This window comes from Paramormyrops kingsleyae, chromosome 22, assembly GCF_048594095.1.
Source record: "Paramormyrops kingsleyae isolate MSU_618 chromosome 22, PKINGS_0.4, whole genome shotgun sequence".
Lineage (NCBI taxonomy): Eukaryota > Metazoa > Chordata > Actinopteri > Osteoglossiformes > Mormyridae > Paramormyrops > Paramormyrops kingsleyae.
In genome coordinates, this window is record NC_132818.1 from 12,779,217 (window position 1) to 12,805,526 (window position 26,310).

General features: G+C 45.8%; 3 protein-coding genes and 1 long non-coding RNA gene across 6 annotated transcripts; 2 read left to right on the top strand and 2 right to left on the bottom strand.

Moving 5' to 3' along the window:
* Positions 1 to 535: 535 nt before the first annotated feature.
* Positions 536 to 15,987, bottom strand: LOC111849297 (uncharacterized). 2 transcript variants are annotated; one of them, XR_011984700.1, is made up of 3 exons: positions 15,873 to 15,987; positions 1,753 to 1,896; positions 536 to 1,508 (listed from the first exon to the last, which is right to left on the bottom strand). It is a non-coding gene; the product is annotated as an uncharacterized lncRNA (long non-coding RNA). The 2 variants fall into 2 exon arrangements; XR_011984699.1 differs by lacking the exon at positions 15,873 to 15,987 and adding an exon at positions 3,214 to 3,326.
* On the top strand, positions 14,939 to 21,033 carry cdip1 (cell death-inducing p53 target 1). Of its 2 annotated transcripts, none has more exons than XM_023822041.2 (5): positions 14,939 to 15,312; positions 17,878 to 18,017; positions 18,668 to 18,823; positions 19,183 to 19,408; positions 20,005 to 21,033. In XM_023822041.2, exons 2-5 carry the CDS (start codon positions 17,933 to 17,935, stop codon positions 20,114 to 20,116), a joined length of 579 nt encoding a protein of 192 aa, XP_023677809.1. In that variant the 5' UTR covers positions 14,939 to 15,312; positions 17,878 to 17,932; the 3' UTR covers positions 20,117 to 21,033. The 2 variants fall into 2 exon arrangements, with proteins under 2 accessions (XP_023677809.1, XP_023677810.1); XM_023822042.2 differs by lacking the exon at positions 14,939 to 15,312 and adding an exon at positions 15,974 to 16,531.
* A 1,052-nt stretch (positions 21,034 to 22,085) lies between these two features.
* Positions 22,086 to 23,278, bottom strand: polr3k (polymerase (RNA) III (DNA directed) polypeptide K). The gene is made up of 3 exons (XM_023822044.2): positions 23,049 to 23,278; positions 22,683 to 22,770; positions 22,086 to 22,585 (listed from the first exon to the last, which is right to left on the bottom strand). Exons 1-3 carry the CDS (start codon positions 23,157 to 23,159, stop codon positions 22,458 to 22,460), a joined length of 327 nt encoding a protein of 108 aa, XP_023677812.1. The 5' UTR covers positions 23,160 to 23,278; the 3' UTR covers positions 22,086 to 22,457.
* A 213-nt stretch (positions 23,279 to 23,491) lies between these two features.
* Positions 23,492 to 26,252, top strand: snrnp25 (small nuclear ribonucleoprotein 25). The gene is made up of 7 exons (XM_023822043.2): positions 23,492 to 23,689; positions 24,236 to 24,451; positions 24,656 to 24,746; positions 24,904 to 25,009; positions 25,167 to 25,241; positions 25,317 to 25,385; positions 25,940 to 26,252. Exons 2-6 carry the CDS (start codon positions 24,236 to 24,238, stop codon positions 25,372 to 25,374), a joined length of 546 nt encoding a protein of 181 aa, XP_023677811.1. The 5' UTR covers positions 23,492 to 23,689; the 3' UTR covers positions 25,375 to 25,385; positions 25,940 to 26,252.
* The last annotated feature ends 58 nt before the right edge of the window (positions 26,253 to 26,310 follow it).

A 26,310-nucleotide genomic window follows, 5' to 3' on the forward strand; every position in this document is an offset into this window, starting at 1 on the left:
CCTGTGCACCTCTTCCTCCCACCCCCTTAAGTCCTGTGTGTTAACCTGTTCCTGGCTCTCAGGCCAAGACACACAATTTCTGGCTGGATTCATCAGAACACAAAAGCACCCTGTGAGCTATTAATACCCACGGCTGTGTTCTGCTGCGGGTGCCCAGCCCAACACCAGCCTGCCTCCTAGTTAATGTTTGAGCAGCAATAACATTGGCAGGGTTGTTGAAGTATGACCAGAGCAGAACATTAACCAGCACCCCCTTCACTCAGTGCCCTACCCCTGGTGAGAGACTCAGTCCTCAATGGTAACCCTTGTGAGGCGTTCTGGAGCCAGAACAGGCCTCAGAATCACGCGCAGACACAGAAACACATGCACAGTCCATGTTTTCATACCTTTGGCGATTCTCCATTCATATATATGGGCATCACTCTAATACCAACACTGACAACCTTAACCATAAGTAACCAAACAAAATACAAGACTTTTGGCATTTTTTGCTTTTTTGATTGCATTCACAGATTTTTTTATTAAATTGTCCCCACAAGATAAAAGGTGACAGATTTTTTATCACGTTGTGAGAAAATCTGGTCCCCACAATGTTAACAATTACAAAAATGCTGTGTTTTTCCTCACATCTAACTGACTGACACCCAGCTAACCATGACTGGAAGGCCTGGCTGCCAAACCCAAACCCAGGGATACGTTTGTCCGACATGGAGACCCTCGGTTGAGTCCCAAATAGCAGAATGCGTTACATCATCTGTGCTCTTTTCAGTGGAATGAATCACCGTAGAGTTTTGTCTACTGCAGAAGTCGTTTTGTCTGTGTGTGATTAGAGCAGTGTGTTTTTATGTGTGCCTGTGTGTGTGTGTGTAATTGGTGAGTCAGTCTGGCCTCACACTGATACAGCACAGACCTATATAAACATAAACAGAGGCAGTACCCACAATGCACCAGGCTCGCTCCACAGTCCAAACAAACAGCAGCACCAGCAGCTGGTCGGTACCTGTTCTCTGCAGGCTGACCACGCCCTCCTTCCTCGCCCTGCCACCTGACAGGCTGACCCCCCCCCCCGCTCCAGGCGTGGGTGTGTGCTTCTCTGTTTTTCCGGGACATGACTTGGACACCGCGCTTCTGAGCTTGCCAAAGGCAGCGCCCCCCGTAGCAGCTGGCGGAGCATTGCCGGAACGTTCCCAAGCTGTTGCCCCCTGAAGAGGACTCCGCTTGGTACGTGAGCCTGAGGGTGGCTGGGAATTCAGTGGTAATCGGCTGAAGCCTGTTTTGCGTCCGAATCGCCCCAGAGATGAGAACGTGGGTGATGGTTTGAAGGTGCAGGATTAAACTTCTAGAGAGGGCGTGGTGAGGGAGCAGGGAGCCGGCTGGCGATGCGGCGAGACGGTGGCTCTGGTGCCGTTTCCTGTGGCAGTGGAGGGTGACTTCCTGTGCCGCTCCCGGGCATTGTGGGCCCTGCCACATCCCACCATTCATCGCTGAGGCCACGGCGTCCCCGGCTCCTGCAGGTTGACATTATGTCACTGCCTTCTGGTTGTTTTGTGTTCTGCATTCCGACACAACCCCACAAGCAGGGGGTGTCAGTGAGCAGCACTACAGTGGTAACAATGACCCTTTAACGGTCACCCTTTAACCGCCATCTGCGGTTCAGTGTCCAGTTGGTGCTTAATGCCAGTTCATGTGCTGTCCCCCAAGCAGGCTGCATTTATGTGAGATTAGTGCTATTGGGAGAAACAAAAGAGTGACCTGTCAGTGGTTCAGATGGCGGGCAGGGTGGGTGAGGAATGGGACGAATGCAACCGGGGAATGTTGGGGTCAGGCAGAGGCGGAGCCAGACAGAGAAGGTGGGGCCAGGTAGGGAGGGGAAGGCGGAGCCAAATGGACTAGGTTCTGCCAGGGAAAATAAAACAACTGTTAAGCCCAAAGAACATTGGGTCGTAGGGAGGACCCCCCCCCCCCCCCAGACACGCTCACCCTGCACGTGGCATAGGCTAAATGCTACAGTACATGCTGCTCTGTTTGATACACACAAAGACGACTGAGCAAACACACTGCAGGCAGCACAGGCACTGTTTACAAACACCCGCATTGGCAAACATTCCCCTCATCCCAGTTTCAGTGTGAGCAAGCGCCAAGAGCCCCCCCCCCCCCTCCCTTGGAGAGAAATCACAGCTTTCCAGGGAAAATGGGGTGTGAGTTTTAATCCTGCAGAACGGGGAGGTGAGTCACATTAACAGTCCACCTCCCCCTGCCGATGCATAGATGAGACTGTCGCACCATGGCCTCCCCAGGGAGGGCGAACTCTATACTGACTGCCTTTCACCATCATTTACACCACCCTGGTGCAAGTGACCATCTGAGGCCCAGGGCCCACAATACACAGCCGTGGTAACAACTAACAGGACAAGCACTAATATGAGACATCCTACCTCTCCTGCAAATTGACGGCAGCTTCCTGACACCCACGGATGATGCACAGATGTCTCAGAAAAATCGTCCCACTATTCAGCAGCAGTAAAAGAAGAAGCTTTACTGCAGCAACCCTGCCCCACCCACCCGACAAATTTTACGTTATTACGGTATTTCCAGATGAAATTTGATTGGGTAGGCTATTTTCAGAAAAGCATCCCTGCCCCGATCGTCCCTGATCCACCTCCCTCAAATCACGAACGATTTCCAGCACATTGCGCATCCTTCATGAGTGTCAGGCAGCTGCTGTGAATTTGCAGGAGACTTTTGTAACTTCCAGAACAGGTGGGATGCAGAACATGTCGGCTAATGCTAACACACAGATCTCTAAACACGGGGCATGCAGCTGTGGTGACGGCTAACACGGCTAATGCTAACAGGCAGTTCATGGAGAGGTGTAACTATACAGAGTGGCCATTTAAATGAGGTTGCTGTGATTGGGGCCACTAGGCTAAGCCTTGTAAACTTCAAGTAGCGGTTCATGTAGCAGGTTAGTGTGTGTGGGCGGGAGGTGGGGGCCCAGCCATCTTACAGAGAGCTCTCCGAGCCTCTCAGAACATCTGGGCAGCCGGCGTGATGTGGGCAGGGCTTCACACGGTGCTGTGCGCACCCCCGGCTGCTGCAGTGATGCACATGTGTTAGCGGTAGCTCGTAGCTCACAGAAAGATGAGCCCCACTCCTTTAGGGAGGCCAATGACCATAAGCCCCCACTTCACTGGCTGTCCCACCCAGTGTTACCGCCTGTGGTGCTACTCCCTCCTCCCTCTGTCCTGATCGCTGGGTCCTTGGCTCCTCCAGGACGCTAGTAGAGCCTCTGCACCAGATTCCCCACTTCCTGTTATGTTTCGAGAGCTCCCTGCAAAGTGGGACGTACCACCGAAGAAACGGGAACAAAAGGGGCCGGTCAGGAATGACAGGATCGCAGGAGACTTTTCTACCAAACACGTGCAAGACAGGGTCTGGCCCCCTCTCTGCTGAGCCACTCGCGTTTGTGCTAACGGCGCTCACGCTAATTAGCATTTAGAGTGCAAACCTTCCATGATACAGTTGATACTAGATATCGGGGTGAGAGATAATCTGGACTATTCCTAAGGGACAAGTGTCACCCCGTCTGAAGGAGTATATCGCTTAACTGAGCTGCGTCTGTACGGCGTAGCCTGTAGCTAGCGGTCCGACAACGAGTGCCAGGGAAAGTACCACGCTTGTTATGGCAACCCGACGTTGAAAGCAATGCGCCAGGAAGCTGATTTATCCCATTAGTCACCAGCTATATTCACTGGGTTGGGTAACATCTTGGCTCTCTTACCGATATGGGATTTACTGGTGTGGAAATGCTACCTTAGACCTAGGGAGCAGGCCGAGGTCGTTTAAGGACGGGCCTCTGTGAACCCGCCGACTCCCAGCAGGCCGTGGGGGCGCTGGCGCACCATTGTGCTCTTTCAACCTGTTTTTTTTTTCAGGGCGGCAGGGGGGCGTAGGCTCATGGCTGGTCATTTTCTGGGACACAGGAAAGCCACCTCTCTCCGTACACAAATATTTTTAAGGGGAATGGCTGGAAGTAATAGAGCAGCACCCCCACCCACCTCTCTAACCCACCTTGTCACACGGGGGGGGGGGGGATATGTCACAGGATATGTTTTCACATAGTGTGGTTGTGATTGTAACCTATTATGTAACAGAGTGCCACCAGGACTGCCGTTCAGAATTCCTGGGTCCAGGGCAACTTCCCCATTTGCCCCTCGTGACATCAGACCTGGCCACACCCCACCACTGAACGACAAAGAGCAAAATGTGATTTAAAAAGGTAGAAGGCATTGATATCTGGTGTGGTCTTGGTGAATGTTCAATGTTCAACTTCTCGAATTTGCTCTTTCGGGTGAATTCTTAGTTAAGTTCTTCGGCTGACCGCGATGCTGCCTCTCAGCAAAGTGGGGAGTGTCATTCTGACATCTAGTGGTAGAATTTCGAATTACACTACACAGACTTTAATTGAATAGACCAAGATCCACTTTTTTGATTTCATGAAAAAGTTACACTGAAAGACCTAGTCTGTTTTGAACAAGACAGAGACATACATCTACCATCAGAAGACAAGTCACCAAAGACAGAGTGAATTTCTGTGGTGTACCTCTGCTCCAGCAGCAGCAACGCCACCTCTGGGCCGCGCTTTCAACGTCAGGTGAGGTTTTTAAAAACGTTTTAACTAGTGCTGTTAACGTTAACACGATTAATGTGATCAATCTGGAATCCTTAACATACTATCTTGTTTTTAACAAAAATAAATCGTATGAAATCGCCGGATCGATAAAAAAAAAAAACTCTGCAAGTTAATTATTGTCATAGATAAAGCAAACCTGATCACCCATGCACCCATTTGTTAATAGTGCTATTCATATGATAACGATGCGGTAATCCCGCGATTGGTGAAGAAATTACGTGAAAACTCCCATAAACAAGAGCACTTCTGGGTTCTGTTTACACTGATTGAGGGAGGAGCTACAACCTTTCATTTTGTGATGTGAGAGTTTTCACTGAGGGAAAAATGGTAAAAATACATCTCTTCAATAATTCATGGATACCTGCAAATTCGGATAAGCAGTAACTTTGTAAATCTCAAAATGTCACTTGTTTTCTCATTTTGATCGCCGCTGTAAAAACGAAAACCTAAAAAGAAAAAAAAACTATATGCAAACTACTGGTGACTAGAATATTCTTTTAGCGTTTTTCAGTATAATTTATAGGACTTTTTTGCAAGTATAAGACTACAAAGCAATAATTTTACATATGTTTCTCATAATACATGTCGTAAAATAACTTAAAAGAGTGCGGATTGTACTGCTTGAAAATTATTTTATGCAAAATATTACCTTCTGCACTAGAAACACTTGTATAATTCACATAAATGATGCTTCTTTTGTGTTCTCTGTTTGTTCAAAAACTGAAGGAGCGAAATAGGATGAAAAATTAAAAAAATAAAACAGAGCAGGGGTACATTGCCCAAAGGCATAGTTGCTAATTACGTAAGCAGCTTAGATATTTGGGACTATGCCACTGAATGGTTTCAACTATTAAAACCAAGATTTGTATTAAAAAAAAAAAACAAAAAAAATAAAATAAATAAAAATTCATGATTAATCACAGCCTATTATTGTGATTAACTGGATTAATTTTAATTGATTGACACCACTAGTTTTAACCAAAATTAAAGTGTAACATGTTTTAATAGTATTTTTAAACATACACACACAGACACACACATGGCGCCCCCACTTACCATATGAAAACAATTTACGGATACACCTTAAAATATTACACATGAATTAAAATGATGGCTACTATTTATAATACTAACACAATGTTATAAAGTAATTTAAATAGCTCATATATTCAAAACATATTTCAGTTTACAATGTAGGGTTCAGCTAAAAATACCAGTATCTATTGAAAAGCTCAGATTATAATATGTGTAACAAACCCAGTTGCATTTTATCTCACTTCTATCATCTGCAAATCGGCAACTGCTAACTCATACATATCCATGGTAAATTCTGCCAATGGGGAGGGGCAGCACTGCCAGATGGCCAGTGCAGGCCTGGTTCACACTCTACCAGTAAACCTGTGTGAGTCACTGCAGTGGCTTTGAGTGATGCAGTGAGGTCACCATGTGGCACAGTGAGTCGATTCTCTCCAGTTCATCCTACAACATGAACCATTCAGAGATTCGTTCAGTTCTTACACTAAATGGGTCCGATATGTAAGGTTTATCAGTACATTATTGCCTATAATTGAAAAAGCAATGAGAAAGCATCTAGAACAATGACATAATAATTAAAGACTTTATGTATTAATAATTAATGGATTACTAAAAAATACCATTTCAGATTATACATGATCGTTGGCGGCAAGGGCAAGCGTAGGGAAGAGCTGGGGGGGGGAGCCGAAACAGAAACAGGGCAAATTCAAGAGACCACAGGGGGTCAAAATGGGAAGACAGGGATCAGACAAGGTTAAAGCACAAGACAAACTCTGAAGCACAAGTAGGGAGCAACGTCAATGACTGGACTGGGGAGCACATGACCGGGGGGACACTTTATAATACCACTGATGAGTGAGCAAAGGAGAGGCAGCTGGAGTGATTCACACGAGGGCTGAAATGAGAGGTACCACAAAACAAGGGGGGCGGGAGAGAACGAGAGGGGCGGGCAGGTAGGGCGAGACAGTCATAGACATTTGAAGCGTTTGTGTCACCATTTCTATTTTGTTTATCACAAAATCATTTCAGAAAAATGAAGTGAGCTGCAGGAGGTTTCCAAATAACCAAACAATACTGTAGTTTAATATTAATCAGGAGGTGGGGTATCAGTTAAGGGCGTGCAGTTTTATGACTAATGACACAAAATGCTTTGTGCACTTAAACTCAGCAACAACATTTCTTACTGGGTTAAAATGTGATCAAAAGGGCAATCCAGCGTTCATCCATCCTCTACCTGCTTACACTGGCAAGGATTGACTCCCACTTGACGGTGCACAGCATTGCATTCATTTGCTAGTAGGGCTGCACATGCGCAATAATCACCATGGCTTCAGATGACAGGCGAAGCATTTGGCCAGATGCCAGCTTTTGGGTACTATACGGATGTTTATTTACGCCCATAGTTTGTGAAGCAGATTAGTAGTATGGCTAAAATATTAATGAGATGCTTTTTTATGATGCATAATAGTATAAATATGGCATTTCCTTATGTTTAATAAATGGGTCAGACTTTAAACTGCAAAAAGTATACCAAACCATAGTATACCAAAACAGTATTATGTGGTGTGCCCCACTATAGTGCACATGGCACTGACATACACCAAACCATAGTATACCAAAACAGTATTATGTGATGTGCCCCGCTGCATTGCATATCGCACTGAAGTATACCAAACCATAGTATACCAAAACAGTATTATGTGATGTGCCCCGCAGTGCATATTGCACTGAAGTATACCAAACCTTAGTATACCAAAACAGTATTATGTGGTGTGCCCTGCTACAGTGCATATTGTACTGAAGTATACCAAACCTTAGTATTATGTGGTGTGCCCTGTCATTTCTTACTCAGTAATTCAGTGCTTGTTGGAGTTTCCCTAGTCTTGTGTTCATTAGTATAAGTTATTGCACCTTTTGCCTGTTTTCCCTGTGCAGATGTTACTGGATGTCTCATGTTTCACACCTTGGCAGTCCCGTTAGCCCAGTTGCCTTATATATTTAAGTTCCTGCCCCTGCTCAGTTCTTTAGTCAGTCATTGTGCTCAAGTTACTGTGTTTTGTTGTTGTTGCTCTGTTTGGGTTTTCTAGTTCTGCTCCTTCTGTTGCTCTTTTTCCTTCTGTTACCTTTTCATCATTTTTGTAGTTAGTTCTTGTTTCCCTCATTTGCTTTTGACAGCACATCATCTTTTTGTTTCGTAGTTTATCCAGCGTGTTCAGTTTCCCCAGTGAATCCCTTTGTCTTGAACTTTTAAGTAGATGGTCACCTTTTTCCCGCCTGAACCATGCACAGCCCTGGTACAGTTCTCTTCCCAAAGGCACATCCATGAAGCTATACCTTTTCATGGTGGAGGGGTTCGTGTGCCTCTGTGATCTTAGGAACAAAGTTGTTGGGGACAATTGCCCTTGGTAGGGTCTCCTATGGCAAATTAGTCCTAGGTGAGCAGCCAGACTAAGTGGGATTCAGAAGACCAGGTGACCCCGCCCAGATTGGGGAGACCAGGGCCTCACCCTGGAGCCAGGCCTGAGGAGACAAACTTGAAGGCACTTGTCTGGAGGCTGGACCTCCAAACGTGGGGCTCAACTGGGCATAGCCTGAAGGAGAACGTGGGTCTGCCCTCCTGTGGACCCACCACCTGCAGGGGGAGCTGTGGGGGTCGGGTGCAATGTAGATCAGGTTGCAGTCAAAAGCAGGGACCTTGACAGACCAGTTATTGGCTACCAAAACTGAATCTTGGCACATGGAATGTAAACTCTCTGGTGGAAAAGGAACATGAGCTGCTGCGGGAGGTAGAAAGATACCGACTAGATATAGTTGGGCTCACCTCAACGCAGAGCTTGGACTCTGGAGCCAAACCCCTAGAGAGGAGTTGGACTCTATTCCACTTTGGAGTTGCCCATGGCGAGATGCGCCAGGCAGGGGTGGGTCTACTTTTAGCCCCATGGTTCAGTGCCAGTTCGTTGGAGTGCACTCTGACGAACGAGATGGTCGCCTCCCTTCGACACACATTGTTTTCCTGGTGGACTTTAATGGTCATGTGGATAATGACAGTGAAAACTGGAAGGATGTGACTGGGAGGAATAGCATGCCCAATCAGAATCTGAGTGGTGATCAGTTACTGGACTTCTGTACTAACCACATTTACTGAACACCATGTTTGAACATAGGGGTGTTCATAAGTGCACCTGGCACCAGAGCACCCGAGGTGCTCAATGTTCGATTTAGTAATTGTATTTTCTGACTTGTGTCCGCATTTTTTGGTCTCTTGGGTGAAGAGAGGAGCTGAGCTGTCAATTCATCACTACCTATTGGTGAATTGGATCTGATGGCAGGTGATAATTGTAGATAGACTTGGTAGACCCAGATGTACAGTGAAGGTATGCTGGGAGCAACTGGTGGCAGCCAATGTGCGGGAGGTCTTTAATTTACACCTCTGGTAGAACTTCTCTTACATCTCAAGTTGTTCAGGGGACATTGCGCCTGAATGGCCCATGTTCTGGGACTCCATTGTTGAGGTGGCATTGCAGATCTGTGGCCGTCGGGTTGTTGGTGCCTGTCACGGTGGCAATCCCCAAACCAGGTGGTGGACACCAGAGATAAAGGGAGCTGTCAGGCTGAAGGAGGAGGCCTTCCAAGCTTAGTAAGTTGGAGGGACTCCAGAAGCAGCTGACAGGTACTGGCAGGCCAAATGGAAAGTGGCTTAAGCAGTTGCTGAAGCAAAAACTTGGGTGTAGGAGGAGTTTGGTAAGGCTATGGGAATGAACTTTCATTTGGCCTCGAAAAGCTTCTGGCAAACCATCAGGCGACTCAGCAGGGAGAAGCAAGGATTTATTCATGCTGTTTGCAGCAGGGATGGAGAACTGTTGATCTCAAATGGGGATATAGTCAGGCGGTGGAAGGAATAATTTGAGGATCTGTCATTGATACACTTTCCTTGGAGGAAGTAGAGCTGGAAGACTCAGAGGCGGACTTACCCATCTCTAGCACTGAGGTCGCTGAAGTAGTCAAAAAACTCTTCAGTGGTAAAGCTCTGGGGGTGGATGAAATTTATCCTAATTTCATGAAAGCTCTTGATTTTGTTGGGCTGTCTTGGCTGACAAACCTATTCAACATCGCGTGGTCATTGGAATGGGGGGGAGTTCCCAATCTTTAAGAATGGTGACCGGAGGATGTGTTCCAACTTTAGGTTGATTACACTCCTTAACATCCCTGGGAAAGTCTATGCCGGGGTACTGGAAAGGAGGGTTCACCCGTTGGCTGAACCTCGGGTCCAGGAGGAACAATGCGGATTCCGTCCTGGGCATGAAACACTGGAACAGCTCTTCACCCTCACTAGGTTACTGGAGTGTTCATGGGAGCTTTCTGGACTTGGAAAAGGCATATGATCGTGTCCCTTGGGGGGTCCTGGTTGGGGATGCTTCAGGAGTGTGGGGTACGTGGTTCATTGCTGCGGAACATCAGGTCCCTGTACAAATGAAGCGAGAGTTTGGTTCTCATTGCCAGCAGTAAGTCAGAGTCAATCCCGGTAGGTGCTGGACTCTGCCAGGGCTGCCCTTTTTCACCGATTCCATTCATGTCTTTTATGGACAGAGTTTATAGGCGTAGCCAAGGGGTGGAGGGGGCCCAGATCGGGGGCCTCAGGATCACAACTTTGCTTTTTGCAGATGATGTGGTCCTGTCGGTGTCGTTGGGTGGTGACCTGCAGCATGAACTGGGGTGGTTTGTAGCTGAGTCTGAAGTGGCCTGGATGAGGATCAGCACCTCCAAGTGTGAGGCCATGGTTCTTGACTAGAAAAAGGTGGATTGCCCTCTTCTGGTACTGGATTAGTTACTGCCTCAAATGGAGGAGTTTAAGTATCTTGGTGTCTTGTTCACGAGTGAGGGAAGAAGGGAGCGGGAGATGGATCTGTAGAGTGTCGGCAGAAATGTGGACACTGTACCATTCTGTTGTGGTAAAGTGGGAGCTGAGCCGGAAGGCAAAGCTTTCAACTTATTGGTCGATCTACGTTACTACACTCATCTATGGTCTTGAACTCTGGAAATTCTGGAAATTTTTCCCCTGCTAAAGAAAAAAAGTGAACGTTTTGGATTGCTCTCAGGTCAGTCAGTCAGAGAGAGATGATGGCGACGACGACAGTTGAGGGGCAGCTTCCACCAAATCCGGTGAGATCGTTATTGAATTACCCTCTTGCGAGAAGGACGATGGTGGAAAAAAATCCACGTTAAGGAGCTGGGACCCGACAAGCCCGAAATAACTGTAACTGTAAATTGTTAATTTACTATATCTGTGAAACTGTTGATTTTGAGAAGGAAATTAAATTATGATTGTGAAATTGTTGTAATTTTCTGGCTGCTCATTTGAATGCTTATACTGGACTAGGAAGGGAAATCTATTGGTACATCAGCCACACCAAGAATTTTTTTCACCAGCCGCCACTGCAAGGCACTTTCCCTGTACTGATGTAATATTATAAAAGTAAGTTTACTGGGGCTCCCTCTCTGCACCGATGTAATAATGTAAAAGCGCTGCCCTGCTGGTGACCCGGATTTCCATTGCTGTGACCCAGCATTGTATGTTAGTTTTCTATTTTCATGTTTCTTAATCTTATATGTTGTCTCTTCATAACCTTTAAGTATTTTATGTGTTTTAGCCACAATAAGACAGTAGACACCAATGGCTTGTTTGGAATTCTTTTCCCTGGCACTGCTCGTGGCGTACTGGGTTACGTCGTGCTGACTTCTCCGGATAACTCCAAGCTCCACTGAAGGCTCATCACACTCATACACAAGAAGCAACCTTTTGTTGCTCCGTTATGTGGTTGGTTCTATCGCTCCTACAAACCTGCTGGAATCAGAGCGGAGCAGCTCTGAGCAGACGCCGGTGGAGAAAAGTTCAGAAAGGCGGGGATCTGACAATGAGCCCGACTGTACAGACATAAACCTCCCCTGCCAGCGATGATATTGAGCAATATCAGATTACCGCAAAATAAAATCAAGGACTTCCGCAACAACGCCTGGGTCTGCTATGAGTACCGGGAAGTGGAGATCATATATAGTGCTTACTAAGACTTGGCTTCACTTGGATATTGTCAACTCTTTGGTGGAAGTGGAAGGCTATTAGTTAAGTTCTCCCCAAGCGAGCTCGATGGGCCGAATGGCCTCCTCTCGTTTGTATAGTTCTTATGTTCTTTCTTATGTTCTTTTCCCTCACCTGGGCATAAAAACCAGCAGCACCAGGGAAGAACTGAGGTAGCTGCATCAACAACAAATGGTGCTGATTGGTTAAAGTAAGAGTGATGGTGTGCAATCCTGACACTGAACTTCTTTGCTTATTCCTAAGACCCTTATCTGCCCAGAGAGTTTGAAGATACTATGCTCTGTGCATCCCATGTATCTCCCAGTGCAAATACTTTAAGAACTGCCGGACAAGCCGTGGACTGATCCACAATATATCTGTTATCTTTTTAAGCATGTTCCCTTAAAGAAAGCTGTAGGACCAGATGGGATTTCACCTTTCCTTTTAAAAACTTGTGTAGAAGAACAAACATCCACATGGTGCCCTATCTTTCAACTGTCCTTATATACTCACAAGGTTCCATCTCCCCGAAAAGTTCTGTATTCATTCCAATCCTCAAAAAAGCCCATCCAGCTGAAAACAATGATTTTAGATCAGTGGCACTTACTTTAGTTGTCATGAAATGCCTTGAGAAATGTGTGGTGTCCATGTTGAAAGCTGACATAAATAACAGCACAACAATAATCAGAACATAAATATTTGGATTATTTTCTGTGATAATGCACTTCTAAATAAAATAAAAATAAATACAGTCACTTAAGTGAGCCTTAGCCTGTAGCTCAACAAGGTTTTTCGACGGCGGGGGGGGTGGGGGGTTCACCTCCTTGTCATTATACTCAGCTGACTGACTACTCGCACCATAGGCGTAGATTTAGGGAGGAGCGGGGGGATACGTCCCACCCCCCGACCCCCCAATGTTGAGATGGAGGGGACTATCAATAACATCATTTTATATCATTCTTGGTTCACAGAGAAATGAAACACATACGATAAATATAACTCATCACATAATTTATTTTTTTTGTAATAGTTTTCACCAAGAGAACCCCTACACTCGGTTAAAATGGTTTTGTCGAAACTCACTCATACCTGCCAGCAAAGAGAACAGGCGAGCGGAAAAGCGCTGTGCAGCTTTGTACGTAAACCCATTGAAGACCTTTTATCATAACCAACAGTAAACCAATAAAAGATTATGTGAAATGGTGGGATTTAATCTCTCACGTACATAATTAATAAAGATTATCATATTTGGTTGTGCAAACCGCAGCTAGTTTGGTTAGTTAATAGCACAGCACAATTAAATAGCAGCAGCGTTAAATAGCATTTGTGTCAGTCACAATTCTCATCCCATTGTTTGCTATCAGGGCAAAATAATGAGTTAGAAGCCCGTTTCCAGTGACTAAGTTGAAAAAAAGGTTTTAACTCAACTTATTGAATTTTGAACCCAGCAGACTATCATGGTCCTTCAGATGTGACAGTTGCGCGTGCACAGTGCTTGAAGTGGGAAAAAATAAGTGCAGGAACTCTAATTTTCTCGGGCCACTGTCGCTGCGTCGGATCAGTTTCAGTAAGTACCGGAACGCAGAAAAAAGTGGCGGAACCCAAAAGACGAAAATACAGAAGTTCCGGAACTGCGTCCCGCTGCGTTCCGGCCCACTTCAAGCACTGCATGTGCATGAATGTTGATATTAACATCGCACATCGTGCCTGCAAGGCTGTCAGTACGGCAGAATGGCGCGGTGGGTCGCCGCACACCGCCGCTTTGTGTGTGTGTGGCATTTGCATGTTCACCCTGCGTGGGAACTTTTCTGCTGATCCTCTGGTTTCCTTCCACTGTCTAAAAGCATGCAACTTGAATAAACTAGTGTGCTTAAACTGACCGTATGTGTCACTCAGTGCGCACCCTGCAGTGGTTGGTTGATTCCTGCCTCGTGCTAATTATATTATATTATATTATATTGTATTATATTATATTATAGGCTATATAAACGATTACTCGATGAATCGTTAGATTCAAAGGTAGATTGTTTGATTTTTTATAATAGTGACAGCCCTAAGTAATAACTCAGTTACTACTGAACTACAAATCATGAACAAATCATGAACATATAGTCACTACTTGAGATAAACCATGCCTCACGATCCATTAATGATGAATTAACATGAAATCAATATGTAACTATAAGACTTAGTTTGTGGCTAATTAATACATAAGTAATAGTATAATACTATATAATTTGTGCCCGGTCAAGCAAAGTGTTACCTTTTACTCTGTATACCAATGAGTGCTCACAGAATTATATTTTTAAATACTCCGATGATTCTGCCATGTCAACTCTATACTCTACAGACATGAAGATATCAACATATATCATTCAGAAGTAAGGGAATTTGTTTATTGGTGTGAGACAAATCACCTTTTCCTAAAAGTAAAAATAAAACTGAGGATATCATATTTGACCATGTAAAGTGGGCAATCATAGTCCAGTGATCATACAGAACCTGGCAGTCATACAAGTTCAGTCATCTTGGTGTCCATATCGATGGCACTTTGACCTGGACTGTTCATGTTGACTGGGTATGTTTTCGTCTCCTTCAGAGAATTCATTTTGCATTTCTTCTATTTTTGAACAATGTGTATTGAAACAGGTACAGAGAATCCTCAGTGATCCATCCTATATTCTGTACTCCCAGTATGAGCTATTACCATCAGACAGAAGGTATAGAGTCCATCGGTGCAAACTGAACCATTTCAAGAACTCTTTCGTTCCTGTATCTGTCAGTATTTGTAAGAGTAGCCTAAAATAGCAAAAGTAGCAACGGGCATTTTGGTTTATTTCTTTTTTTTTTTTTTTTTAATTCTGTCTGATGTCTTTTGTATGAAGTGATGTGTCTGTGTTTTGGCGGGTCCAGCTTTGTGGAGTTCAAGTCAAATTTCCATAACCATAATAAAGTAGGCATCAAATAAAGTAGCCATCCACCCATCCATCCATCCATCCATCCAACCATGCATCTATGTATCTATCTATCTATGTATCTATGTATCTATCTATCTATCTATCTATCTATCTATCTATCTATACATACATACATCACAACGTAAAAGCGAGTTCACCGAGGCGCGCTCCCTGTACTGATGTAATAATGTAAACGCGGGTTCACCGAGGCGCGCTCCCTGTACCGATATAATAATGTAAAAGCGGGTTCACCGAGGCGCACTCCCAGTACCCATGTAATAATGTAAAACCGGGTTCCCCGAAACGCATAGACTGACGATGTTAAAGCGGGTTTACCGAAGCGCATTCACGGTACCGATGCGCTGATGTAAAAGCTGATTTACTGAGACGCTCCTCTTTTGTTTCCTACGTCAAACCCCCGGCAGCGGATCAACTGCACTACGAGTCTTGGCCTCAGTCCGCTATTTCATCGCGCGTTACTATATTACACATAGTGTCATACGTACCGTACAGGGAGAAAAGAAATCGTGGGACATAGAGACCTACAAGATCAGGTAACACTTTTGCCTAGATTTAAAAAAGAAATCTATTTGGGTTTGCTGTGTATGCCGCCTGTCTACCTGGATGTTTTACTTAACGGGCTGCATATTAATTGTAGCAAACTGGCCGTGCTGGCTGAGAAACGATGCTAATTCTTTGATAATATTACATTTATCTGTTCAGTGGTAACATTTCATTTGTGCGATTTAACAGCCATGTAGGTCGCTGCGGCTTACATAAGCAGACGCCGGGTTGTTTACAGTGGCATACGGGAGCACCCCGCTTTTTATTTGAAAAACAGGCGCACATTTCGGTAAATGTTGGAGTATATACGACATTTTTTATGTGTTACGGGCACAATCCAGCGTCTGTCTGGGGACGAACTGCTTGCACAGCAGGACACGCCAAGCCCGAGATTGAGCGTCCCTTTGCGGGCTGGATAAGAGAGCGGGCGTACTCGGGAGCGATCGCCTCCGATGATGTGGCTGCTTGCTGGTGTATTTATAAACATGCACCTTATTTTTGAAGTAACGAAGAAATATGGCACCCGGGAACGAGAAAAAGATGGATTTACCGGACAGCTGATCCCCTTCTCACAGTCATTTTGGGATGATGTATTATGCAGAAGGCGATGGGATAAGCTGCCCAGTGCTCTGTAGATCGGCATGAAGGGAAGATCATCAGGAAAGTGGAACAAACCACATAGGCAGCCCGATATAGGAGAGAGCTGACCTTTCACATCCACCAGAACTTCACTCGGTGCAAAAACATTATAACTGATCTGCCCACTAATCGAGATTTTAGTTTAGGTTACACAGGCATGTAACATTAATGTACGCAATATCTTGTGTGCTGGATGTTTGGGGTTTTAGTATATTCATATATTTTATAGATATATAATGTGAATATAAGAAATGTATGCTTGACGTTTATGCTTTTAATATAGGTATACATTTTACAGGTAGGCCTATTTAATGTAAATATAGATAATATTTTTCTGATGAGTGCTTGGTATTGTGTCGAGGATTTTTTTTTTCTTCTGGATAATACTTAACTAAAACGTACTGATTATGCAAACTGGCGTATATAAATTGCCCATAGTGTGTGTGTCTGTGTGCCCTGTGACGGACTGGCACCCTACACAGGCTGCACCCCTGTTCGGTGTGGGATAGGCTCCAGGATCCCCCACGACGCTGTTCCGGATAAGCGCCTGGATGATGGATGGATTACGCCGTACGATATTCTTTAGACTATTTAAATCATTCTGAGTTTTAAGGACATTATTTCTACTCTACTGTGTACTGTTACTTTGCAGTTATTTTTATTTTGAAAGCTTGCGCCAGCCTCTTATCACACGCTGTGAACATATGTCCGTACTGACCGCAGAGATCGCCAGCACTAAAGAGGCGGTTCGTAACGATTCGGTCAGAACCGGGGAAGGGACGCGGCGTAGTTTCCGCTGGCTTTGAGATTTCCAGGTGCTGAGCTTAGACGGTAGTAAGGTGGCGCTCAGACACGAAGAACCTTCTAGGTGCCCATTATAGTTGCAGGCCTCTGTGTCAGCGGTTCTCGCGACTGGCATGTGCAGCTCTGACCTACTTCCTGGCAGCTTCTGTGACCTCCGCCGTGCCGTCATTAACCCCATCCTCTCTGCTAAGCCACAGGCTGGGGGCAGGGTTATTTTTGGCCACCACCACACAGGATTGGTTAGTCAGCTATAAGGAAATGTGTTACATTCTCTTTCCCTTAATAACAGCCGTATGTTATCCTTCCTGCAAATGTACGGATGTTGTTTCTTTGTTGCCTATATTTTTAATTAATTGGTTTTAAGGGATATTACGAGGCTGGGATTATCGTCAGCTGCTCAGGAGCATCAGCGAGCAGCAGCCTCCATCTCTTCTCCCTGTTTCTAGAAGTTACCTGAGATAATATGTACATGAGCCTGGGGCTGGTCACCTGAGATAGTGTGTACATGAGCCTTGGGCTGGTGGGTGTGGCCACTGACTCCTCCCACTTTATGACATCACCAGGCAATGACCTCATCCCCATGGCTACAGGCAGGCTGGTAGCAAACATTTCAGGATATGGAGACGGCCCACAGGTCCAATTCCCAAATGGAAACCTCTGTTCTACTCTTGCACTGGTGTGGGTGGGGTGGGGTGTACTGATGCTCATTATCTCCTGAGTAGAAGCCAACTGTGGGCAAAGAGTGAAACTAGAAGCTTTTGAATAGGTTTGTGTTTGAGAGTCTGCTTTCAGAAGCTGCCATCCTTACTGCCATTGTTCAGCGCCTGCTCTGAATCTGAAAGAAGTGTTTATGGCTTCTTTTATCCTTTAGTGGTTCTAAACTTTTGCTACAGCAATCAAGCTTGGTCTCTTAAGCCAGTGAAATAAGCACACACACACACACACACACACAGAGGTACAATCAGACGTGCAGACAGACAGGCACACACAGGCATTTCATTGTGTGTCTAAACAGAAGCCACAGGAGTGTGGAGTGCGGATCCTGGAGACCAGCCATTGGTCGATAAATGCTCGGGGGGCGTTCTCACAGCAGTTTGGTCTCCATGATACAGAGAAACAAGGCCAACTGGAAGTTTCCCAGCGTTCTGCCCTACTGATCCAGGAAGGATGTCCAACGACCCCCCCCCTCCGTACCCCGGGGGTCCCAGCGCCCCCCTCATCGAGGAGAAGAACGGCCAGCCGGCCGTCACAGGTACCCGCTCGGTGCGACCTGCTCTGCCCCGCGCATCAGTGCCCCCCGCATCAGTGCCCCCCGCATCAGTGCCCCCCGCATCAGTGCCCCCCGCATCAGTGCCCCCCGCACTGCCCTTTGAATACCGTGGTAGTGTATCTGCTTGGGGGGGCTAGTTAGAGGTATGCAGGTATGTCTGAGCCTGGAGCTCCAAAAGGGAGGCGTTTATCCTGATGGAGACAGCCCCCCCCCCCCCCTCCCCGACAGAGGTTGAGACTGGTTTAATTTAACAGCCCCCCCCCCCTCACCATCCCACGACTGCTGGAGGTAGCTTACAGAAGCATTATGTGTGTTATCGGTGGCTGGTGGGCACTCTGAGCCTCTCAGTAGTTATATAAGGCGGTGTTTCCCAGCACAGTCCTTGGGGATCCCCAGACAGCCCACATTTTTGCTCCCTTCCAGCTCTGTGCCACAGACATGGACTTTCTGGGGGTCCACGAGGCCCAGATTGGGAAACACTGATCTAGGGTACAAGGTTGGTGACAAAGGTGGAGCTTACCCATGATGCCGTGCAGGCTAGGAAGGGCTTGTTTTGATTGGTAACCTACGATGACGGTGCTGTGCTGCAGAGATCTGACTGTACAACAGAACATCCTGTCTCTGTCCTTCAGCCACCGCCCCAGTGATGACGGGACCTCCACAGGGACCACCACTCCCTCCAGAGTATGGACCCCCACCCTACGAGCCCAGTGCCCACATGGGCTTTGTGCCCCCGCATGTTCCAGGGGAGGGACCCCCCATGCCCATGCCCATGCCACACCCCTACGGTAAGCATCACTTCCAGGCTGATCACATGACCAGAAGAAGGCTATACCGTGAAGCTGTTAGAGAATGAGGTCAGTTTCAGGGCTTAGAGCACATTATGTGGTTTACCGCTGTAATACGAGGAGCCAAGCGGCATGACATCCATAATCTGTCACAATCATTCATAAGGGAGCAATCCTTGGGCTTTGAAAATTATGGAGTATTCATAATCCACAAGGAGACAGTGCATCAGTGTGCTGCAGTAAGAGGAACCGCACTGATGTCAAGGTCGCGAAGCTCTTATGTGAGATACCACAGCATTGCACACTCAGCGGCAGGTGTGTCCCCACACACAGCGTAACCACACTGTGTCACTTTGTAGTGGGACAGCCCACCCCTGGTCGCTACCCTGCCCAGCCAGGCCGGCCCACCACAGTGCTGTCCCCCCTGGGAGCCACCACCATGGTGACGGTGCTGCAGGGCGAGATGTTCCAGTCGGCACCAGTGCAGACAGTGTGTCCACACTGCCAGCAGACCATCATCACATCCATCTCCTACGAGATTGGCCTCTTGAACACACTTTTCTGCCTCTTCTGCTGCTTTGTGGGGTAAGAGAGTGTGTGTGTGTATGTGTGTGTGTGTGTGTGTGTGTGTGTGTATGTGTGTCAGCAACCAGTCATGGAGAACTCCATCCATAAATAGTCACCCCTTAGCCCATCATCTATCACTGCACCTTGCTAACCTGCAGACACTCATCCCTCACTGCACCTTCCTATCCTGCAGACACTCATCCCTCACTGCACCTTCCTATGCTGCAGACACGAATCCCTCACTGCACCTTCCTATCCTGCAGACACTCATCCCTCACTGCACTCTGCTGACCTGCAAACACTCATTCTTCACTACCTTATGCTAACCTGCAGACACTCATCCCTCACCATACTTTGCTAACCTGCAGACACTCATCCCTCACTGCACTCTGCTAATCTGGAGACACTCATGGGTCACTGCTAGCTAAACTAAAGACACTATTGAGGAGCATTTTACATTAACTGCATGTATAGACCGCAGACAGAAAGGATCACATTTCAAAGCAAACATACAGGAAATGACAACAGAGTGACTCCTTTACAAAAAGTATATTAATTTAAAATAAAGGTAAATAAAATGTACTGATACTCACCCATGGCCTCTTCTCTGGCAGGTGCGACTTCGGCTGCTGTCTGCTCCCTTGCCTGATCAACGACCTCAAAGATGTGACGCATACCTGTCCCTACTGCAAGGGCTACATCTACACATACAAGCGCATGTGCTAACGAGGGCACGTTAGCCTGTCACCCAGCAGCCGCCCCCCCCTCGCTCTGCCCGCTGCCGTAGGCTCTAATGGATGCACGTTTCCCCCATTGAACCATGTCCATACTCACACGCTCCTGTACTGGGACCGCTGCGTCTGGTATTCTGTGAGAATGAGAGTGACCCCTTTAAGGTGGTGTGCAAAAGAGGCGGAGCTGAAGTCAGATCACGCAGCTGGTTTTACGTCGATATTCTCAGATCGCACAGCTGGTCTTTCGTTGATATTCTCAGATCGTACAGCTGGTCTTTCGTTGATATTCTCAGATCGTACAGCTGGTCTTTGATATTCTCAGATTGCACAGCTGGTCTTTCGTTGATATTCTCTGATCACACAGCTGGTCTTGCGTCGATATTCTCAGATTGTACAGCTGGTATTTTTTTCGTCGATATTCTGTATGAAAGCTGTGGTAGTGAAGTGAGGTGGAGACCATGAATATGATAGTAGGTAGGTACCCCTGGAGAGTTTAGCATCACAGACCGAACCAAAGTCTGAGGCAGCGCCAGTGAAAGTTTGATGGACATTTATTTAAAACATGACTTTAAGTTATTTTAACAGATGGGAGTCTAAGCAAGCAGGGCCTGGGTTCTGTCTGAGGGACCTGCTTTGCCCCCGTTCACCACGCCCTACGTGCCCTACAGGTGCCACTAAGACCTGCTCATTTTGGGTCAGGATTCACTGACATACAGCTGTCATTGTTAAAAAGGGCAGAAATTCAGATTACCCAGAAAATCCCTTTTCCACAGTATGCAAAAGAATGTTACACTTCTACGAGTCCCCATACCTGCATCCTCTGCTGATGTCTGTGGTGATGTTCGTTATGTGACTTTTAATTCAAGAGCATATTTGGGAAGCTGGTAAATAAAACATTCAAACATTTAACTTGTTAGCCTGACTTTACTTCTGTGGCCTGTACTTTGAAGCGGGGTTACTGGCTTATTGGGGTAACTTGTTGGATTTAAGGTAGTCTGGCCAAAATGTAAGTGAGCGAATATGAAGAAGTCCATTTAAACTATGGTAACTTAAATCCGACAAATTACCTCGATAAGCCAGTAACCCCGCTTCGTAGTACAGGCCACAGGTCCAGCTCAAACACAGACATTTCTCAGACACCAGTAAACGTGCTGGATGCTGAAGCTGCCTCACAAACACCTCTTCTAGTCGTCACTGTCCTCATGAGGTTTGACAGACGGCCATGATGCGCAATGAAACATCGGCGAGTTCTGTGTCAGATCATTGGTTATGAATGGGAATCGGGATTCTGTGTTGTGGTATATCTGATCCCAGTTCAGTTAAGACTACAGGATTCAAACTGTTGACAAACTACAGAATCACCAACACTCTGCAAAAGCCTGAAACTCGCCAGTGTTTCTGAAGAGCTGCTTCTCAAGGTCTTCATATCTAGTGATGTCACCTTAGCATTCATGGTATTAATGGATTTCACCATAAAACTGGTATGTCCACATGGATCTGTGCTGGTAAAACAACACTTGCTCTAGAAAGGTGGAATGCCCCTGATTACTGTAGCTGCCAACTCCCCCTGTTAATGCAGGCGGGGGAGCTATGATGTAAAGATTCTAGAACTGTCTATGGGTTTTTCTCAATATGCGTACTTGACCATACTTGTGTTCTCGTTTACCCGTTTTACATCATATTTCACTACAGAAGATCTGTTCCAATACTCAAGACCAGAAGTATGGAGGACAGTAAAAATTCCCGGCTGTCGTTCTTGACCTGCCAAGACGACAAGTACGATCTTCGCGTTCGTGGTACTGAGAAACACTCTCTGTGTGACTAGTGGGCATTATCCACATTTATCCACGGTAAGCCAACGAGAAGTAATAGCTACGAGTTTACCTCTGGTGTGCCCGACGCTCTGGTCAATGTGACGCAAAGTGAAGCGTCTTTTAACAAAAGATCAAAAGGAATAAGTATAATTTTTTCTGTATCTTTAATAAAGTTAGTGATTAGAGTATGTAAGAAATCGCTTCTTTCCCTGTAAGCCAAGGTGCGCTTTTCCCCCAGAGCAGTCCTTTATAAAAGTCAATTGGTCTAGCAAACCAAATAAAAACTGAAAAATCCCCTGCTCAGCTTTATCGGCAAAAATGCTGTACATAAGCACTGCTTTGGTTACTACGAAACACTAAATTCGATCATTTTTTGCTTCATATTAAAGTGCGAAGTCCGCAGATGTTCATGACCCACATACGCCAATACATCGGCGGTCTGTATTATGATTATGATACACAGACACAAAGGGGCGGTTCTCTGGCGTCTGGCTGACGGATCCGACCCCGGTCTACAGTTCAGTCCCTCCAACGGTGGCCGCATTGTTGGTTGCAGCACTTGTAAAAGGTGGTCATGGGCTCGTCCGCGGATCGGGTCTGGAGCTGCATGAAGTACGCTCGTGGGTGCTCGCACTTCGGGCAGGTTTCTGCAGGACACGCAAACACACAAACAGCCGTAAGTAGGGGTTTGTATAGTCTGCGGGCGAGGACAGGTATCTCCCTCAGGTCCAGGGTGACACTCACCGGCCGTGGAGTCCACGTTCTCCCAGGCAGCCGCTCCGCCCAGCACATCGTCCACCTCCTTCAGCTTCGGATACTTTCTGTTATTCACCTAATGGACGGATGACAAAATGTCTAACTGTAAAGGGGCAATAAAGTCTTCTTGCTAAAATGGCTGTTTATTCATGTATAGTTTCCCCCGTGCACTCTATTGTTCAGAAGAGTCACATTTGAAATTTATCCGTAAGATTAACACAGCTTTATAGCAGTTAGGAGAAATCCACACTGAACGAAGGAAAATAAAGTAGCTAACAGCTGCTTTTAAATTAAAAATAACGGTATTACAATAGTAAAGTTTTTTTTTTACACTTTAATTTGATTTACACTCACCTTCCTGGTAATGTTATGCACGTAAGGACAAGTGCTGCAGGCGAATCGGTAGCACTTCTGACCTTCCTCTACAATCAGCACATTTCCACACGTGGGACAAAACAGGAGCATACTGTCTTACAAAGAGTCGCACCGAAAACACAAGTAAGGTAGGAGTTTGTCAATCCAGCCGCTCGACTCTTCACACACGAGTCTTCGCAGCTTCGAGGTGTAACTGGTTTTTGATGTTCGGTAGGAAACAAGCGGTTTTTCTGCATAATTATAAAAACCCCATAGCTTTTCAAACACGTGGCTACCGGTAATGAAAATGAGCAGATTTAAGTTTACTTTTAAGTATAAGTTTTTAACTTAAGAAATATGAAGATAATTATATCAAATTGTCGGTAGTCAACACTTGTTCCGCCATGTTGTTTCATTGGGGGCTGGTTTAAACGAAGCGCATCGCGGTTATTTACTTTCCGGTTCAGTAAATAGTCCTTGTGCAGATCGATTTAGATGGAAGGGGCGAGTCCTGGTTAGACGGGTTAATGGTAGGTTAAACGTAACTGAAAGACTAACTTTTTTATTTTTATTATTATTATTATTATTATTATTATTATTATTATTGAAAAGAGAAACAGCTACAGCAACAGGCGCCTGAGGTAAGAACCTACTGATGAAAATATTCCCATAATGAAATGACACATCAAGAATAAACTAACTGTTATTTCAGTTATTTCTGTGTATATATTTTAGTTAAGATATAAACTAGTATAAATTCCATTCTTATGACAGGGTAATGCAAGACAAATGTCAAGTATCTAAATTACCCGCACGTAGTTTTCGCAATAATTGCTCTTTGTTTTGCAGCGGAGTGAATCTGCGTTGCAATACAGTTATATCTACCATTTTCATTTCAAAAATAAATAACGGAGTAAAATATCTCTATGCAGTGGTCAACTGAATAGCGAATACCAGAATACCCCGATCACAGATAAGCGGGACTGAAAAGTATATTAGTTTTTTCCTTTTCTAATGATTGACGGCAAAATGCTGACCGTAGAAAACGTTGACGTTTGAGAAGTTTATCTACAAGATACTGGCATTTTTCTGCCTCGCGAGGTGGAAATACTTTTAAAAAGGCTATTAGTTGTGACATGAGGAAATGAAGTGGGAGGTATTTCTGTGAAATATTCTGTCTGATTTAGATGGCAGAGCCTGAATGCACAGAAACTTCCACCGAAGAGCTTAATGTGAAACAAGGGGAGGAGGCAGCAGTGGAGGATGAACAGCCTTGGGAGGAAGACATTGAGGAAGAGGAAGAGGACGAGGAGGCACTGCCTCACTCGGAATTCTTGGATATCTTTGAAGAAGGATTGGCCCTCTTAGTGCAAGATCCCCTTCTATGTGACCTGCCCATTCAGGTTTCTATACAATGTCTGTCTGTGTATGTTAGTCATGCTTCTTGATGAATGGATAGATCAGATTAGATTAGATTGTGATCTGAGATAGTCACTGGAGAATATGATGAATCTATCTAACTGGTGCCTTTGCTCCTGTGTGAAAACCCATCACAGCAGGTCTGCATTGCCGAGAATCATGAATCCTGACGACGAATGTTCTTTCAGGTGACCTTAGAGGAGGTGAACTCCCAGGTGGCTCTGGAGTATGGCCAGGCCATGACTGTCCGCGTGTGCAAGGCTGATGGAGAAGTCATGCGTAAGTGTTTGGCGTCAGCTGCCATTTGTACCTCGGTGACATTCCTGTGGCAGCAGAGCAGTTAAAATAGCCACCACTCTTGGATGTTAGAAGCCATTCCAGAGTGGAAGGTGTCTGGGCCAGAGATTAATGGAATGCCTGTGAAAATGTCTTGCAGCCGTGGTGGTAGTGCAGAACGCCACGGTTCTGGAGCTAAAGAAGGCCATCCGCAGGTTTGTGGAGCTGAAGCAGCAACGAGAGGGCGGAGTCCAGCACATCAGCTGGTAATGGCACCTTATTATCGTGAGGTGGAGTGAATGCGGGCTTAGAAATGGAGCTTTTATGCATACTTTGTTCCATACTTCCATACTACTTTTATGCATACTTTGTTCCATACTTCCATACTACTTTTATGCATACTTCCCTGCCTGTATCTTGTAGGAGGTACATGTGGCGGACATACCACCTGGTGTTCAAGGGTGAGAAGCTGGAGGACGACAAGACAAAGCTGAAAGAGTAAGTAGGTGACATGCTAACAGATCCGAGACGGAGGCTGGAGGAGGGACTCAGTGCCGGTGTGTTTGCATTTAGCTATGGGATACGGAACCGGGATGAAGTGACCTTCATGAAGAAGCTGAGGAGGAAGTGAACGCTGGTGAGGTGGGTGACGCCACAAGCTCTTACCCAGGGTTGCCAACTCTCGTATCTGCCGTGACACTCATGCTTTCAGACTCATGTGAGATTATAAACCTAAAATCAGCTATTTCAAAAGCACTGGGGTAGTTTGCAAACCCTACAGACTATTTGCAAGGTAATAAAACTGTCACTTATATGTAAATGTGTATGCATGTGACTTATCTCAAATTGAATATACCACGCCACCCAGCTGACCGAAGTTGTCAGCCCTGTTTAGATAGGGAGGGAGGCTGACCTGCCTCCATGTCCGTTGTCGTGGTGGCGGGGGCACTGAAAGCGGGAGGGGGGAATTTGCGTATGCAAAGATATTAAAAGCTGACCTCCTGTTAGCTTGTGAGACCCTTTGTTCTCTGTCTTGTGCATTTGCAAATGAGCAGAGACACTAAAATGCATTTTGGGAAGACTGGGCAGATCTGACAGTTAGAGTTCGGTGCTCTCGCTTTCGCAGAAAGTGTGAACGGTGAAAATTATGCGTTTGGTGAATGTTTTTACGCAGGATTTTTGTGGTTCGTCATCAGGTATCACTTGCCGTGCGTCTCTGGAACCTGGATCTCGCATGTGTCCCATCGTCTGACTTCAGCACTGTCGCGTTTCAAGTACAGAAAACGGAGGAGCCGCTGGACTACTGACGTTCTGCTCCAGACCGCCGGACAGCATCTAGAAACGCGTTGAAAGACACAGGGAGCCTTGTGCTGCTGTGACATTGTGTATATCACTTTTGTATTAAATTTTTTATGCTATGAGGCTGTAACAGACATTTTTTGGTAAAAAAACATCCAATGTAAAGTTTGAAAATTTTAATAAAACTTTTAAAAAGTTAAGCAAAGAAAAGTCCATCATCTTCGTCGTGTTCTGAACCGTTAATCAAACGGTTCCGGCCGTGTCAGCC

Coding starts and splice junctions, on each gene's coding strand:
- cdip1 (XM_023822041.2), top strand. CDS start 17,933: ATGTCCAACGACCCCCCCCCTCCGTACCCCGGGGGTCCCAGCGCCCCC. Junction 18,018..18,667: donor CGGCCAGCCGGCCGTCACAG/GTACCCGCTCGG, acceptor TCTGTCCTTCAG/CCACCGCCCCAGTGATGACG. Junction 19,409..20,004: donor CTCTTCTGCTGCTTTGTGGG/GTAAGAGAGTGT, acceptor CTTCTCTGGCAG/GTGCGACTTCGGCTGCTGTC.
- polr3k (XM_023822044.2), bottom strand. CDS start 23,159: ATGCTCCTGTTTTGTCCCACGTGTGGAAATGTGCTGATTGTAGAGGAA. Junction 22,771..23,048: donor TGCATAACATTACCAGGAAG/GTGAGTGTAAAT, acceptor TCCGTCCATTAG/GTGAATAACAGAAAGTATCC. Junction 22,586..22,682: donor GAACGTGGACTCCACGGCCG/GTGAGTGTCACC, acceptor CGTGTCCTGCAG/AAACCTGCCCGAAGTGCGAG.
- snrnp25 (XM_023822043.2), top strand. CDS start 24,236: ATGGCAGAGCCTGAATGCACAGAAACTTCCACCGAAGAGCTTAATGTG. Junction 24,452..24,655: donor TATGTGACCTGCCCATTCAG/GTTTCTATACAA, acceptor ATGTTCTTTCAG/GTGACCTTAGAGGAGGTGAA. Junction 25,242..25,316: donor GACAAGACAAAGCTGAAAGA/GTAAGTAGGTGA, acceptor GTTTGCATTTAG/CTATGGGATACGGAACCGGG.